General features: G+C 44.2%; 1 protein-coding gene across 7 annotated transcripts in view; it reads right to left on the bottom strand.

Annotated features, from left to right (window-relative positions):
• AUTS2 (activator of transcription and developmental regulator AUTS2) overlaps window positions 1–18,242 on the bottom strand; it is a 1,744,602-nt gene that overhangs the window by 995,895 nt on the left and 730,465 nt on the right. For all 7 annotated transcript variants that reach the window (XM_068268551.1, XM_068268554.1, XM_068268555.1 and 4 more), the window contains one exon: window positions 11,531–11,566. In XM_068268551.1, the coding sequence (XP_068124652.1) occupies window positions 11,531–11,566 (36 nt within the window). The remainder of the gene's footprint in view (window positions 1–11,530; window positions 11,567–18,242) is intronic.

The following is an 18,242-nucleotide window of genomic DNA, read 5'->3' as shown; positions in this document are numbered from 1 at the left end:
TTGATACATCATACTGACGTGAGATTTATTTTACATGCTAACCAATACCCAATGTGGCCACATGAGCCTCTTCTTGCAAAATATTTCCAGGGAATTGAACAATTTCAGCTGTGGATATTTTTTTTTCTTTTTTAAAGTGCACATACCTTGTCCCCAGTCATATTCAATATTCATTAGAGATATGGTACCACCCATTGGTGTCCTCAATTCTATTTACCAGCTCACTGTGGCCTCCAACAGTAACTGGGATTGTCTGACAAGGGGAGAATACAAATCTCTCATTCCCACTGCAAAGTACAGTGCCCACTGTAGGTATGAACAGAACTCTTCAAACACTTCCTAACTTCAAGAGTGCTGCATAATAAAGGGTTCTGAGTTTATGATGCTATACAACTGCACTGATAATGGAGTGATAATATAAGCACCCCCAGCTAATCTGCAGAGACTACTGAGACCCCTTACCCATTCCCCATTGTGTAAAATGGATTAATCTTTTTTGTTTTTATTTACCGGTAAGTTTCTGTATGCATTCAGGGTTGTTTTCTAGGCCCACTGTCTTCCCTGTCTCCTTTGTGTTTTCTAGACATCTTTTTACCTGTATTCCTATTACTCCTGAAGCTGCATGTAACAGCAAGTTTTTGTGTTGTGATAACTTTTGCCTGTCTTTTGAGTACAGCTATGTTTTTAAGATTTTGGCACTTTTTTTTTCAAATGCTGGTGAAGTGTATGGTACTTCCACATGGCTTTGCTATCCGTGTTTGAAGTCCATTTTAATGAAAAAGCTCTAGAAAGTGTTTATATATCAAGACACAGTTGCTTGGATTAGAGCGCAGTTCACCATCACATTACAGCACATCACTGCATCACTGTACCCTTTATTGTCTATGAGAATCTAGAGGTAGTGACTGAGGTTCTTTGCTTTTTCCTTTTTGATACCTTTTCATTTTGACAAACATCAGATTCCAACTGGTTTCCCCCATTACTGCAGCATAATCAACTATAAGAAAACAATTAAATTACATACTGAACAAGACGTTTCCATATTGTTAGATGGCTGTCATTATGTTTTTCCCTGCCATTCAGCTATAAATATGTCTTGTATTTAAAGATTCCGAGTATTCAATTCTCAGTTTGAAAGTAGGGCATATTTATAATTTTCAGAAGTGGTGAAAATATTGAGACTCTCCAGGAGTTGGGAGTTTTGCCAAGTTACCAACCTCAATTCAGTTTTGCAGAAAAGAGTAACAGATGGCATTTCTTATGTTCACCAAGCTTCTGAAATAGGAATATATGAAAATGACACTGATTACTCTTGCATACAGACACAGCCTGCTCTGTTTTACTACTTTGAATTTTGTGAGCATAATGTTGGTTTAAAGACTCATGTAATTGCATGTTATGCCCATCATGAAATAGGAGATAATTAATGGCTGATATGAATGCAATATCCACAACGTTATGGATCACTCAAGTAATAACACCCAACAGTTACCATGGCGTTGATAAAAATGTTTCTTTGATTTATTTTACAACATAATACCCATTTATGTATCATATGAAGTATTTCTATCTATCTTTGGTGCTGATGTTGAGGTGAATAAAAACATAGAGACAGTTATTGTAACGATCGGTGTAACACAGAGTGGGTCTGATTATTGGTGATCTGCAGTATCACCAAGAATACAGATATATACCTGATTATTGATGATCTGCAGTATCACCGATAATCAGATATATTACTAACCTCTGGACACCTGAGAGATATAAGTGTTTGGTGCAACAGAAATACTTTGAGAACAATACCAAGAGGACAGGTACAAGGCAGTAAGGAATACTGCTGGAGTAAGTACCTTTGCAGCCTGAGAACCTCCCGCAGGGAGGAGTCAGACTGGGAGAGGAAGGACCAGAGCGTGAGTGACACCAATAGGAGGATGTCACTGACTGGTCTGTGAACTATCTCTTAACTGAGGAGATAGCTCTCAAGGTTGGACAAGCCAGGTCAGCAACACACGGACATACAAAGTACAAAGACAGGAGGCTGATTCGGTAATCCTAAGGCAAGCAGGGTTTGGCAACAGAGTATCAGATATAGCGAAGTACCAAATCAGTGAACAGAAGAGTGGTCAGGAAAGCAGAAGGTCATAACAGATAATAAATAATGCCTAGTCTTGGGTGTGAGCTCTGTGATCATCAACACCCTGGAACTAGTCTGAAGTAAAAGAATGATAACACAGATTCCTAATCTTTGGGTGTGAGGTCCTTGATCATCAACACCTTGGAACTAGTCTGAGGTATAACATAATGATAACACAGATTTCTAATCTTTGGGTGTGAGGTCCTTGATCATCAACACCCAGGGACTTGTCTGAAGTATAACAGAATGATAACACAGATTCCTAATCTTTGGGTGTGAGGTCCTTGATCATCAACACCCTGGGACTAGTCTAAAGTATAACAGAATGATAACACAGATTCTGACAATAAGGTCTGAGTGCTTCCACGTAGTGATCGCAACGGCAGACCACCAGAGAATGACTAGCACCCAGTATATATAGCCCAGCGCTCTCCAGCACCTCCCCTAAGTGCTGGACCAATGGGAACTGGTACAATCGTCAGCTGACCGGCTTGGTCAGCTGACTCCCTTCTGGCTGTCATAAAAGTTCTGCCTCTCAACGCACGCGCGCCACACCAGACATGTCTTGCGTACCACCCGCCGCGCTGGACGCGGAAACCGCCGCACCGCTATCAAGGCATGCGGCGGTTTCTCCGCGTTCGGCCATACTAGCAGATGTAGGCCCACGCGTGCAGACCGCCGCATTGGACGCGGAAACAGCCGCCTTACGCTTTTCCGCGTTTTTTCACAGAACCCCCCCCGAGGAGTGGACTCCGGACAGCTCCTACCCGGTTTCTCAGGATATAGGGCGTGGAACTCCCTCTTGAATTCATCCGCATGCATGCGGCACTCAGGTACCCATGTTCTTTCCTCAATGCCATAACCCTTCCAGTGAACCAACTACTGTACCGAGTTCTGTACAATACGTGAGTCTAAAATTTTTTCCACTCCATACTCAGGTTGGTCATCCACCATCACAGGAGGAGGAGGAGTGGAATCTACCTGCACTGCTGGCTTAAGCAGGGATACATGGAATGATCTCACACCCCGCATACTGGCAGGAAGATCAATGGCATAAGTAACATTGTTGATTTTCCTGGTTACAGGGAAAGGACCCACGAATCTGGGTCCTAGCTTGGGTGAAGGCTGTTTCAGGGCCAAATGACGAGTGGACACCCAGACCAAGTCTCCTGGCTGAAACTTCCACTCTATGGAACGTTTCTTGTCAGCTTGTCCTTTCTGACTCTGAAAAGCCTTCTCTAGATTCTTTTTTACCATTCCCCAAATGTTTTTAAATGACTTTTGCCAAGCTTCCAGGCCTGGAAACGGAGTAGAGGCCACTGGCAATGGGGAGAACCTAGGCAATCTTCCTGTTACCACCTGAAATGGAGAGAATCCAGAAGAAGAGCTTTTCAAATTATTGTGTGCAAATTCTGCGAATGGCAAAAACTTGACCCAATCAGTCTGTGCATCTGCCACATAACATCTTAAAAACTATTCCAGAGATTGATTAATTCTCTCGGTCTGACCATTGGTCTGTGGGTGGTAGCCTGACGAAAATGAAAGTTCCATGCCCAACTGACGACAGAATGCCCTCCAAAATTTGGAAACAAATTGGACTCCCCGATCTGACACTATATTCTCCGGAATACCGTGTAACCGTAAAATATGCAGGATGAAAAGATCGGCCAATTCCTGAGCCGAGGGGAGTCCTATCAGGGGCACGAAATGGGCCATTTTACTGAATCTGTCGACTACCACCCAAATGACCAACATGCCCTCAGATTTCGGGAGTTCGCTCACAAAATCCATGGACAAATGGGTCCATGGTTCACTCGGGGTGGGTAAAGGCTACAATGTTCCCACAGGTGCCTGACGGGAGGGTTTACTTCTAGCACACACTGCACATTCTCTCACATACTCCTTGCAGTCAGTTGCCAATGAAGGCCACCATGCACACCTAGCAACAAGGTCCTGTGTTCTGGTGGCACCAGCATGTCTAGCATTTTTGTGGGAGTGGAACATCTGCAAAATCTGGAGACGGAATGGCAACGGTACAAACATGACCCCTTCAGGCTTTCCCTCAGGGACATCCTGTTGGAAAGGACTTAAGGTTTCAGTCCAGTTCCTCCAGGTCTCTGTGGCTGCCAACACCACTTTCTGTGGGAGAATAGTCTCTGGGTCTGAGGGCTGTGCTGTCTCCGGCTCGAAACATCTGGATAAGGCATCTGCTTTAATATTTTTACTACCCGGGGTATACGTGATTATAAATCTGAATCTCGAGAAAAACAGTGACCACCGAGCCTGTCGGGGACTCAATCTCTTAGCCCCCTCGATGTATTCCAAATTTTTGTGATCAGTGTAAACTGTAATCGTATGTTCTGCTCCCTCTAGCCAATGACGCCATTCTTCAAAGGCCAATTTAATGTCTAGGAGCTCCCTGTTGCCTATATCATACTTTCTTTCTGCGGGTGAAAATCTACGAGAGAAATAGGCACATGGGTGTAACCTTCCCTGCAACCCAGAACGCTGAGACAGCACAGCCCCTACCCCAACCTCTGAGGCATCTACCTCCACAATAAAGGGATAGGATATGTCAACGTGTCTTAAAATGGGTGCAGTACAAAACAATTCCTTCAGGGTGGAGAAAGCAGCAAGAGCCTCGGAGGACCAGTGGTTATTATCTGCCCCTTTCTTTGTGAGACTGGTAAGCTGTGCGATGACTGTGGAGTACCCCTTTATGAACCTTCTATAGTAGTTAGCAAACCCTAAGAATCTCTGGAGAGCCTTCAGACCCACAGGCTGAGGCCACTCCAGAACAGCAGAGACCTTGGCAGGGTCCATAGAAAGGCCCGAGGTAGAAATAATGTACCCCAGAAAGGTGACAGATGTTACCTCAAAAATGCATTTCTCCAATTTGGCGTATAACATGTTTTGTCTTAGCTTGTGCAACACAAACCTGCTCCGAGAGGTTGGCTGAGAAGATTAGTATATCATCCAAATATACCAGGACAAATTTGCCCAAAACCTCTCTGAACACCTCATTAATGAGTTCCTGAAAGACGGCCGGGGCGTTACACAACCCGAAGGGCATCACCAGGTACTCGTAGTGCCCATCGGGTGTGTTAAAGGCCGTCTTCCATTCATCGCCCTCTCTGATCCGTACCAGGTTGTATGCACCCCGCAAATCCAATTTTGAGAAAATCTTAGCATTGGTGACCTGAGTAAATAAATCGTCTATCAAAGGCAATGGATAGCGATTTTTAACTGTGATTTTATTCAGGCCCCGATAATCAATGCATGGCCGAAGGCCTCCGTCTTTTCTCTTAACAAAAAAGAAACCTGCCTATAGCAGGCGACCGGGAAGGGCGAATGAACCCCTTAGCTAAGTTTTTACGGATGTATTCCTGCATGGCCAACTTTACGGGCCCAGATAAATTGTAGAGATGACCTTTAGGGGGCATACAACCAGACCGGAGATCAATCGGACAATTGAAAGGACGGTGTGGAGGAAGTTAATCGGCCGATTTAGGACAAAACACGTCCGCAAACTCAGAATACTGATCTGGCAATCCTTCCACATGAATCTTGGTCTCACCTAAGGTTACCTTCACTAAACAATGATGAAAACACTGGGAAGACCAGCTCGTTAACTGACCAGTAGCCCAGTTAATCTGAGGTGAGTGAAGTTGTAACCAAGGCATGCCAAGAATGATTGTGGAGGTTGTCATACGTAACACAAAAAAAAAACAAATTTTCCCTATGCAACACCCCGATAGCGACCCCTACTTCTGGAGTCTGTGACAGAGGACTGTTACACTGCAGAGGGGAATCATCTACTGCAGTAACCTGTATCTGTGGTTCTACCGGGGTGACCGGAATACACAATTTTTTTGCAAATTCAAAATCCATAAAATTTGCTGCTGAGCCTGAGTCAATGAAGGCTTCAGTGACTTCAGACCTATCTCCCCATGAAATGGTACAGGGAAGAAGCAAACGTTTATCATCTAGGGGTAACAATTGCTTGCCTAGGGTATTACCCCCGACTACACCTAGGCAGTAGCGTTTCCCGACTTCTTAGGGCAATTCTGTACTCTATGACCCCCCTCTGCACAATAAAGACAGAGACGCTCTGAGATTCTGCGTTTCCGCTCCACTTGAGACAACTTCGACCGACCAATCTGCATTGGCTCTGGTGGAGGTGAAGCGGGTGGAAGTGGAGTTACTGGGGGAGCAGTGTGGGACACCATTCTTACATGATTTTTAGCCCGGGTCTGTCTCTGATATCGCAACCGGCGATCTATCCTGATGGCCGATGAAATAGCTTCATCGATGGACTTAGGTTCCGGCTGACTTAACATAAGATCGGAGACCTCGTCTGACAACCCTGATAAAAAACAATCTAAAAGAGCAAATGTGTCCCACCTGGCCGACACTGACCATCTCCTAAATTCAGCAGCATAATCTTCAACCGGACTCTTGCCTTGACGTAAAAGCTTGAGCTTCCGTTCAGAAGTCGAGGCAATGTCTGGATCGTCGTAAATTATAACCAACGCTTTAAAAAATTCCTCTACAGAGGTCAGGGCCTGGTGACTGGTGGGAAGGCTATACGCCCAGGTCTGAGAATTGCCAGATAACAAAGTTTTAATAAAGGTAACCCTTTGGGCCACAGTTCCTGAAGAATTAGGTCTTAACTCAAAGTATGATAACACTCTACTTCTAAAATTTCGGAAGTCAGATCTGTGACCAGAAAATTTTTCAGGTACAGGCATACGTATGTCTGTGCTAAGAGGAGATCGCACATCCTTCACTGCCATCTGGAGGGTTTGTAAAGATCCAGACAAAGCGTCCATTACCGTCTGGTGCCCAGCACTATATTGATGTTTTCCACAGAAGTGGTAAGTGTGCCCAGACGGCTGGTGAGTGCGTCCATTTGCATTTTTTGGTCTGCCGTTCTGTAACGAACGGTGTAACACAGAGAGGGTCTGATTATTGGTGATCTGCAGTATCACCAAGAATACAGATATATACCTGATTATTGATGATCTGCAGTATCACCGATAATCAGATATATTATTAACCTCTGGACATCTGAGAGATATGAGTGTTTGGTGCAACAGTAATACTTTGAGAACAATACCAGGAGGACAGGTACAAGGCAGTAAGGAATACTGCTGGAGTAAGTACCTTTGCAGCCTGAGAACCTCCCGCAGGGAGGAGTCAGACTGGGAGAGGAAGGACCAGAGCGTGAGTGACACCAATAGGAGGATGTCACTGAATGGTCTGTGAACTATCTCTTAACTGAGGAGATAGCTCTCAAGGTCGGACAAGCCAGGTCGGCAAAGCAGAAGGTCATAACAGATAATAAACAATGCCTAGTCTTGGGTGTGAGCTCCGTGATCATCAACACCCTGGAACTAGTCTGAAGTAAAAGAATGATAGCACAGATTCCTAATCTTTGGGTGTGAGGTCCTTGATCATCAACACCCTGGAACTAGTCTGAGGTATAACAGAATGATAACACAGATTCCTAATCTTTGGGTGTGAGGTCCTTGATCATCAACACCCTGGGACTAGTCTGAAGTATAACAGAATGATAACACAGATTCTGACAATAAGGTCTGAGTGCTTCCACGTAGTGATCGCAACGGCAGACCACCAGAGAATGACCAGCACCCAGTATATATAGCCCAGCACTCTCCAGCGCCTCCCCTAAGTGCTGGACCAATGGGAACTGGTACAATCGTCAGCTGACCGGCTTGGTCAGCTGACTCCCTTCTGGCTGTCATAAAAGTTCTGCCTCTCAACGCGCGTGCGTCCTTCTGAACCTGTGTGGACTATCAGTCCCAGCCACACCAGACATGTCTTGCATACCATCCGCCACGCTGGACGCGGAAACCGCCACACCGCTATCAAGGCATGCGGCGGTTTCTCCGCGTTCGGCCATACTAGCAGATGTAGGCCCACGCGTGCAGACCGCCGCGTTGGACGTGGAAACAGCCGCCTTACTCTGAGCGCACGCGGCGGCTTTTCCGCGTTTTCTCACAGTTATACATTTCAAAAGGTATGACACAGTTTGGATGAGCACATAAAAATAAGCAACTTTTCATGGAAGAAGAATCAAGTGCATTCAGTAAAGCAAAGTATAAAAAAACACACATACACACACACGCACGCACGCACGCCCGCAAGCACACACACACACACACACACACCAGGCTGTCACATAATGGTCTAGTTCACCAATCAGAAGGAAAGTAAAGGACTCTGGCAATTATCATTGTATTGATAGGAATTCTATTGGATTCCATGATTACCTGTCATATTCCCCATCTAGGCCCTATAAAAGAACAGGAATGTGATCTCTCTACATAGGTAGATAATCATATAGGGCTTGATTCACTAACCGGCACTAAGCCATTAGTGAGCCCTATCACTTAGTGGGCGCAAACTACTGCACTAAGTAGTTTGCACCCACACATCAGTCTTAGCACCGTTCACTGCGCACGCAGGGCGGGTGCGCCTATATTAGTGCACGATGCGATGATAACGTTGCCCCTTGATAACGGCGCATTGGGTGCCCCTGATGTATCGCTATTGTCACACCAGGTGCAACGTTTAAGGGGCAGCGGGTGCGACGTTATCATCGCACCGCGCACTAATATAGGTGAACCTGTGCTGCGCGCGCAGTGAGCGGGGCTGTGCACAAAGTAGCTTTGCACGCACTAGGGGCAAAAAATGGCTTTTCACACCAGCGCTAACACTTAGCAGCGGTTAGTGATTCAAGCCCATAGTGTTGCTGTTGAGAACAGTTAGAAATCTTAAAATAATCTTAAGGTGGCCACTAACTGTCCAATTTCTAGCGAAAAATCTTTTGAGTGATCAGAAATTCTGATTGGATTGGTTGTAAATAACCTCCGTTGGTGGAAACAATCGATTATGAACGAGTGAAAAAAATGTCGTCCGAATGAATTTTCGTCTAACCAAAATTTGGATATTCTTGTTCGTTATGATAGATAGGAAGCAAAGATTGGTTCGTTGATGGTGTGGTGTAGTGACCGATGTATTACAATATTTCACTTCCGATCAGAATTTCTGATCGCTCGAACTATTTTTTGCTAGAAATTGGATCATTAGTGGCCACCTTTAGAATAATTTTTCTCTCAGAGGGAAAGGAAGAGGGTGGCAGGGGTATATTGCAAAATGTTAGAACATAGTGTCAGCCAGGGAAGGACTAGTGCATAACTATGTTGTAATGCATTCATCATCACCATCATCATGGCATTTCTCTTCTTGTCAGTGGGTCTACCAGATTATTTGCAAGTGCAGTATATTATACCGAACACTGAACAACACTGCTGTACATTATAAAAACACTGGTTATAATCATTGCTTTGATCTACATGTCAATAGACCTTATTGTAGAACTAGATTTTTTGCAAATGCAGCATATTACACCAGATACTGAGCAGAACCTTTACTATTCTGCACATTATAGCCTTAACTAATCACCTGGTAGTGTGCCTTTTTATTATTGAATATGCAGTACAAAAATCTCTAAAATAATAAAATGAGTTTGTGTTTATTTGTACAAACAGTCATTTACACACAAAAAAATACTAAATTCCATGCGCATTTGTTTGCAGTTATACATTTTCAGCATTATTTCTGTAGTGTGGCACTTTCTCTCACACGAAGCAGGTAAAATCACCTATTGCACCTGGTAGTTAGGGCTCTCCATAGGCCACAATGCAATATGCAGCTATGGTGGCGCTGAGTAATTTGGGTGCAGGAGTGTGCTGGAGTTCGCCTACAGTATAGCCAAACTCTGGCTAGCATTTTTCAATTGTAAAGGACACTCAGCTATAGCATAGCCAAATGCCTTTCAGCTGTGGGAAGGCAGGCTTTCATCTCTGGGGTCTTTTGACTGTAATGGGTGCTCAGCTACAGTATAGACTAATGCATTTTGGCTGCAGTAGTTTTGCAATCAGGCCAGAGTTTGGCAATAGTATAAGTGCTGGGGGCTAGTTTCGGTGATGAAAATTTGGTATAAACGTTGGTACTAAATTTGGTTCATTGGGCACCTGACCAGAAACTAATTTTATTATTTTTTTAACAACAGTTTGGTAAGTAGCACAGGATGGTGTGAGAGGTATACATTAAAAAAAGGTGCTGCTTAATGTTGTTAAAAATAAGTAAATAAATTAAAGGACACAGCTTTGAGTATGTACAACTGTAGTGACAGAGTCCTTACACTTATGAATGGGCATTGTCATTTCCTTATACAACCACCCTGTGCTACTGCTATTAGAAAACTAGCTTAGTCAGTAGCACTGATTTAACAAGCTAGAAGAGCAATAGAAAAATAGTTCCTACATCTGATATTTATTATCCTGGGTGGGGTATTATGCCAATTGAGCAAGGAATCATACAAAATGCCTTCTACCACAAGCTTGGTTTCCATAGTCCCCATGACAGGCCGCTGACTGGGTACTATAATGGACCAGGGATTATGGAATTGCCAGCTGAAAGTTCCCACAAGCATCACACTTGTTCAGTTCTGACTTTTGTGAACCACATAACCAATAACTTCATGGATTTTACTTTACCATGACACCAAACAGCAAAGACAGGCTTGAAGTCCAGGAAGTAAAATGTGGCTAGTTATTATGACTTATATCATTTTGCACACTGCTGTATGCTCTTTACAACACTTTTCTTAACGTTCCTGCTCTATAGTCCTCTATGATTTCTACAAGGCAAATAAACTTCAGTCTTGATAGGAGTAATCTAAATTAATATGCATAATTTAAGATTTTTAAAAGTGGGAAAACTGCCCCATAAATCCATCAAGAATGCAGTTTTTCGTCATCAAGGATAATATAGGGAAGGAAACATGTACAGTTTACTGTTTTATACATTGCATTTTCCTAATCAGCTGATTGCTCAGGCCAGGATTGAAGAGCAGCGTTTGATTGTTATTTACCTATACAAAATGCAGGGTCCAGTTTGAAAATTGGTGATTTCAACAATACTTTGACTTACCTGTTTAGAATAGAACATATTTAGACTGTAGCTTTCAGACCTGTTTGAAAGCATTGAGGAAGTTGAAAGGTTTCTCTCATGTATACAAAAATTACACACAGACTTCATAAAATGTACTTGATTGATGCAGAAAGGAAATCATTTGTCTCATTTGTCATCTTAATGCTTCAGAAAGGACATTTTCATACAATACATACACTAATATTTCTCGTGGGTTTTTCTAGCTGGTCGGTTCCTATCTATAACCAGGCAGAACATAACATTTTCAGCCTACATGCACTGATTATCTTAAATTGCTCTGACACAATACAAATGCAAGATCATCAGTCACGCCACGCTTTCACAAGGTATGTTGTTAAAAGTTGCACTTACAAAGTAGCCAGTTCCCAGGCTGGAGGCCGCTGAGCTCTGCAATAGAAAACAAAACAGAAATACAAGGTGTAAAATCAGGGTTCTTTTTTTTTTAACACATTCCAATCCACACAACTCATTACCAGCACTTTCCATAATATTTCATCACCATATCACAGCGATAACATGCTGCTCCTTGTCAGTCGCTACTGGAACAAGGAAAACGTCATTTAATTCTCCTTTCCTTCGCTTCCCCTCCCCCTTTAAATCTCTTGGTGGTTTAGGAATGGCAACGTGTTATGTACTGAATTCCAGGCCTCTGCCGTGGCCGTAATTGCCAATTTATTTGACAGGCAGCTGGGTAATGATGGCATTTCGCCCTGCACTGAGACTAAGCAGACACTCATCAAACTGCCTGACTGACTTGCTGACATTCACTGCCCTGATCCCAAGTTACTATGTATTGTGGCCACAAAGTGGCAAGAGGGAGAAAAGAACAGACTAACTTCAAACAGGCAAATCCTACAGGGCTTGGATGACTTTTTCAGCGTGTGACCTGCTTGCCAATTGATTCCCGGGGGTCAGAGGAAAATGAAGGATGTTGTAAACATAATTAGTAGTTTGAAATGTGAGGAACGTGTAGGCACAGCCAGGGAAGTAAAACATCAGGCAGCCACAGACTCTAGCATTACCAAACTTTGAGCTATTTCATCATCTACAATAAGATCACAATATTTATCCACAGCAAATATATAATCAAAAGAGACAGTCTTCATTGAATGTAATGAAATGTATGATATTTTCCATGATATTCACACGATAGCCGCCACTGCATTGTAGAACATAATGTTAAGCAGAAGGCCTATTCAAAGAGCAAGGTGAAATGGGCATGTTAGTTAAATGAACTGTTATTGAACAATTTTGATAGTGTTTCATCACAATCTGTCAACTGTGATACAGACACATTTCTGCATGAGAGAAAACCACAGGCCATCACATTTGTTTTAATAATATAATGTTCCTCCATAGGCATAAAACAATGCTGTACTTAAAAAGGAAGTCCAGGTACAGAGCTTAATATACAGAAATGCAGCACTTGTGAAATGTCTTAACCGCTGGGAAATTAGTAATTCAGTTCAGTTGGTAATTCAGTCCTACATTCACTCTACTGGCTACCTATAACATGGAGAATTCTTTTTAACCACTTGAGGACCTAGGGCTTTCTACCCCTTAAGGACCGGCCACTTTTTTTCCATTCAGACCACTGCAGCTTTCACGGTTTATTGCTCGCTCATACAACCTACCACCTAAATGAATTTTGGCTCCTTTTCTTGTCACTAATAAAGCTTTCTTTTAGTGCTATTTGATTGCTCCTGCGATTTTTACTTTTTATTATATTCAGCAAAAAAGACATGAATTTTGGCAAAAAAATGATTTTTTTAACTTTCTGTGCTGACAGTTTTCAAATAAAGTAAAATTTCTGTATACATGCAGCGCGAAAAATGTGGACAAACATGTTTTTGATAAAAAAAACCCCATTCAGTGTATATTTATTGGTTTGGGTAAAAGTTATAGCGTTTACAAACTATGGTGCAAAAAGTGAATTTTCCCATTTTCAAGCATCTCTGACTTTTCTGACCACCTGTCATGTTTCATGAGGGGCTAGAATTCCAGGATAGTATAAATACCCCCCAAATGACCCCATTTTGGAAAGAAGACATCCCAAAGTATTCACTGAGAGGCATAGTGAGTTCATAGAAGATATTATTTTTTGTCACAAGTAAGCGGAAAATGACACTTTGTGGAAAAAAAAAAAAAAAAAAAAAAGTTTCCATTTCTTCTAACTTGCGACAAAAAAAAAATGAAATCTGCCACGGACTCACCATGCCCCTCTCTGAATACCTTGAAGTGTCTACTTTCCAAAATGGGGTCATTTGTGGGGTGTGTTTACTGTCCTGACATTTTGGGGGGTGCTAAATTGTAAGCACCCCTGTAAAGCCTAAAGGTGCTCATTGGACTTTGGACCCCTTAGTGCAGTTAGGCTGCAAAAAAGTGCCACACATGTGGTATTGCCGTACTCAGGAGAAGTAGTATAATGTGTTTTGGGGTGTATTTTTACACATACCCATGCTGGGTGGGAGAAATATCTCTGTAAATGACAATTTGTTAATTTTTTTTACACACAATTGTCCATTTACAGAGATCTTTCTCCCACTCAGCATGGGTATGTGTAAAAATACACCACAAAACACATTATACTACTTCTCCTGAGTACGGCGATACCACATGTGTGGCACTTTTTTGCACCCTAACTGCGCTAAAGGGCCCAAAGTCCAATGAGTACCTTTAGAATTTCACAGGTCATTTTGAGAAATTTCGTTTCAAGACTACTCCTCACGGTTTAGGGCCCCTAAAATGCCAGGGCAGTATAGGAACCCCACAAATGACCCCATTTTAGAAAGAAGACGCCCCAAGGTATTCCGTTAGGAGTATGGTGAGTTCATAGAAGATTTTATTTTTTGTCAAAAGTTAGCGGAAAATGACACTTTGTGAAAAAACACAATTAAAATCAATTTCCGCTAACTTTTGACAAAAAAATAAAATCTTCTATGAACTCACCATACTCCTAACGGAATACCTTGGGGTGTCTTCTTTCTAAAATGGGGTCATTTGTGGGGTTCCTATACTGCCCTGGCATTTTAGGGGCCCTAAACCGTGAGGAGTAGTCTTGAAACAAAATTTCTCAAAATGACCTGTGAAATTCTAAAGGTACTCATTGGACTTTGGGCCCTTTAGCGCAGTTAGGGTGCAAAAAAGTGCCACACATGTGGTATCGCCATACTCGGGAGAAGTAGTACAATGTGTTTTGGGGTGTATTTTTACACATACCCATGCTAGGTGGGAGAAATACCTCTGTAAATGGACAATTGTGTGTAAAAAAATCAAAAGATTGTCATTTACAGAGGTATTTCTCCCACCCAGCATGGGTATGTGTAAAAATACACCCCAAAACACATTATACTACTTCTCCCGAGTACGGCGATACCACGTGTGTGGCACTTTTTTGCACCCTAACTGCACTAAGGGGCCCAAAGTCCAATGAGTACCTTTAGGATTTCACAGGTCATTTTTGTTTCAAGACTACTCCTCACGGTTTAGGGCCCCTAAAATGCCAGGGCAGTATAGGAACCCCACTAATGACCCCATTTTAGAAAGAAGACACCCCAAGGTATTCCGTTAGGAGTATGGTGAGTTCATAGAAGATTTTATTTTTTTGTCACAAGTTAGCGGAAATTGATTTCAATAGTTTTTTTTCACAAAGTGTCATTTTCCGCTAACTTGTGACAAAAAATAAAATCTTCTATGAACTCACCATACTCCGTACGGAATACCTTTTGGTGTCTTCTTTCTAGAATGGGGTCATTTGTGGGGTTCCTATACTGCCCTGGCATTTTGGGGGCCCTAAACCGTGAGGAGTAGTCTTGAAACCAAATGTCGCAAAATGACCTGTGAAATCCTAAAGGTACTCATTGGACTTTGGGCCCCTTAGCGTACTTAGGGTGTAAAAAAGTGCCACACATGTGGTACCGCCATACTCAGGAGAAGTAGTATAATGCGTTTTGGGGTGTATTTTTACACATACCCATGCTAAGTGGGAGAAATATCTCTGTAAATGACAATTGTTTGATTTTTTTACACACAATTGTCCATTTACATAGAAATTTCTCCCACCTAGCATGGGTATGTGTAAAAATACACCCCAAAACACATTATACTACTTTTCCTGAGTACGGCGGTACCACATGTGTGACACTTTTTTGCAGCCTAGGTGCGCTAAGGGGCCCAACGTCCTATTCACAGGTCATTTTGAAGCATTTGTTTTCTAGACTACTCCTCGCGGTTTAGGGCCCCTAAAATGCCAGGGCAGTATAGGAACCCCACAAGTGACCCCATTTTAGAAAGAAGACACCCCAAGGTATTCCGTTAGGTGTATGGCGAGTTCATAGAAGATTTTATTTTTTGTCACAAGTTAGTGAAAAATGACACTTTGTGAAAAAAAACCAATAAAAATTAATTTCCGCTAACTTTTGACAAAAAATAAAATCTTCTATGAACTCGTCATACACCTAACAGAATACCTTGGGGTGTCTTTTTTTCTAAAATGGGGTCACTTGTGGGGTTCCTATACCGCCCTGGCATTTTACAGGCCCAAAACCGTGAGTAGTCTGGAAACCAAATGTCTCAAAATGACTGTTCAGGGGTATAAGCATCTGCAAATTTTGATGACAGGTGGTCTATGAGGGGGCGAATTTTGTGGAACCGGTCATAAGCAGGGTGGCCTTTTAGATGACAGGTTGTATTGGGCCTGATCTGATGGATAGGAGTGCTAGGGGGGTGACAGGAGGTGATTGATGGGTGTCTCAGGGGGTGGTTAGAGGGGAAAATAGATGCAATCAATGCACTGGGGAGGTGATCGGAAGGGGGTCTGAGGGGGATCTGAGGGATTGGCCGAGTGATCAGGAGCCCACACGGGGCAAATTGGGGCCTGATCTGATGGGTAGGTGTGCTAGGGGGTGACAGGAGGTGATTGATGGGTGTCTCAAGGTGTGATTAGAGGGGAGAATAGATGCAAGCAATGCACTGGCGAGGTGATCAGGGCTGGGGTCTGAGGGCATTCTGAGGGTGTGGGCGGGTGATTGAGTGCCCTAGGGGCAGATAGGGGTCTAATCTGATAGGTAGCAGTGACAGGGGGTGATTGATGGGTAATTAGTGGGTGTTTAGGGTAGAGAATAGATGGAAACACTGCGCTTGGGTGGTGATCTGATGTCGGATCTGCGGGCGATCTATTGGTGTGGGTGGGTGATCAGTTTGCCCGCAAGGGGCAGGTTAGGGGCTGATTGATGGGTGGCAGTGACAGCGGGTGATTGATGGGTGGCAGTGACAGGGGGTGATTGATGGGTGGCAGTGACAGGGGGTGATTGATGGGTGGCAGTGACAGGGGGTGATTGATAGGTGATTGACAGGTAATCAGTGGGTTATTACAGGGGAGAACAGATGTAAATATTGCACTGGCGAATTGATAAGGGGGGGGTCTGAGGGCAATCTGAGCGTGTAGGCGGGCGATTGGGTGCCCGCAAGGGGCAGATTAGGGTCTGATCTGATGGGTAACAGTGACAGGTGGTGATAGGTGGTGATAGGGGGTGATTGATGGGTAATTAGTGGGTGTTTAGAGGAGAGAATAGATGTAAACAAGGGATTTGGGAGGTGATCTGATGTCGGATCTGCGGGCGATCTATTGGTGTGGGTGGGTGATCAGATTGCCCGCAAGGGGCAGGTTAGGGGCTGATTGTTGGGTGGCAGTGACAGGGGGTGATTGATGGGTGATAGGTGATTGGCAGGTTATTGACAGGTGATCAGTGGGTTATTACAGGGAAGGACAGATGTAATTAATGCACTGGCGAATTGATAAGGGGGGGGGGTCTGAGGGCAATCTGAGCGTGTGGGCGGGTGATTGGGTGCCCGCAAGGGGCAGATTAGGGTCTGATCTGATAGGTAACAGTGACAGGTGGTGATAGGGGGTGATTGATGGGTGATTGATGGGTAATTAGTGGGTGTTTAGAGAAGATAACAGATGTAAACAATACATTTGGGAGGTAATCTGACGGCGGGTTTGCGGGCGATCTAATGGTGTGGGTGGGTGATCAGATTGCCCGCAAGGGGCAGGTTAGGGGCTGATTGATGGGTGGCAGTGACAGGGGGTGACAGGGGGTGATTGATGGGTGATAGGTGATTGGCAGGTGATTGACAGGTGATCAGTGGGTTATTACAGGGAAGAACAGATGTAATTAATGCACTGGTGAATTGATAAGGGGGGGTCAGAGGGCAATCTGAGCGTGTGGGCGGGTGATTGGGTGCCCGCAAGGGGCAGACTAGGGTCTGATCTGATAGGTAAAAGTGAAAGGTGGTGATAGGGGGTGATTGATGGGTGATTGATGGGTAATTAGTGGGTGTTTAGAGGAGAGAATAGATGTAAACAATGGATTTGGGAGGTGATCTGTTGTCGGATCTGCGGGCGATCTATTGGTGTGGGGGGGTGATCAGATTGCCCGCAAGGGGCAGGTTAGGGGCTGGCTGATGGGTGGCAGTGACAGGGGGTGATTGACGGGTGATTGATGGGTGATTGACAGGTGATTAACAGGTGATTGACAGGTGATTGACAGGTGATCAGGGGGATAGATGCATACAGTAAACAGGGGGGGTGGTCTGGGGGGGGGTCTGGGGAGAATCTGAGGGGTGGGGGGTGATCAGGAGGGGGCAGGGAGCAGGGTGGGGGATAAAAAAAAAAATAGCGTTGACAGATAGTGACAGGGAGTGATTGATGGGTGATTAGGGGGGTGATTGGGTGCAAACAGGGGTCTGGGGGGTGGGCAGGGGGGGGTCTGATGGGTGCTGTGGGCGATCTGGGGCAGGGGGGGGGGTAAAATCAGTGTGCTTGGTGCAGACTAGGGTGGCTGCAGCGTGCCCTGGTGGTCCCTCGGACACTGGGACCACCAGGGCAGGAGGCAGCCTGTATAATACACTTTGTAAACATTACAAAGTGTATTATACACTTTGTATGCGGCGATCGCGGGGTTAACATCCCGCCGGCGCTTCCGTATGGCCGGCGGGATGTTGCGGCGGGTGAGCAGCGCCAGGCGGAGGCGGAGGATCGCGTCACTGATGACGCGATCGC

This window comes from Hyperolius riggenbachi, chromosome 2 (assembly GCF_040937935.1).
Source record: "Hyperolius riggenbachi isolate aHypRig1 chromosome 2, aHypRig1.pri, whole genome shotgun sequence".
In the NCBI taxonomy this organism is placed as follows: domain Eukaryota; kingdom Metazoa; phylum Chordata; class Amphibia; order Anura; family Hyperoliidae; genus Hyperolius; species Hyperolius riggenbachi.
The sequence above is the reverse complement of the archived record's forward strand: the minus strand, read 5'-3'. Positions and strand labels throughout refer to the sequence as shown.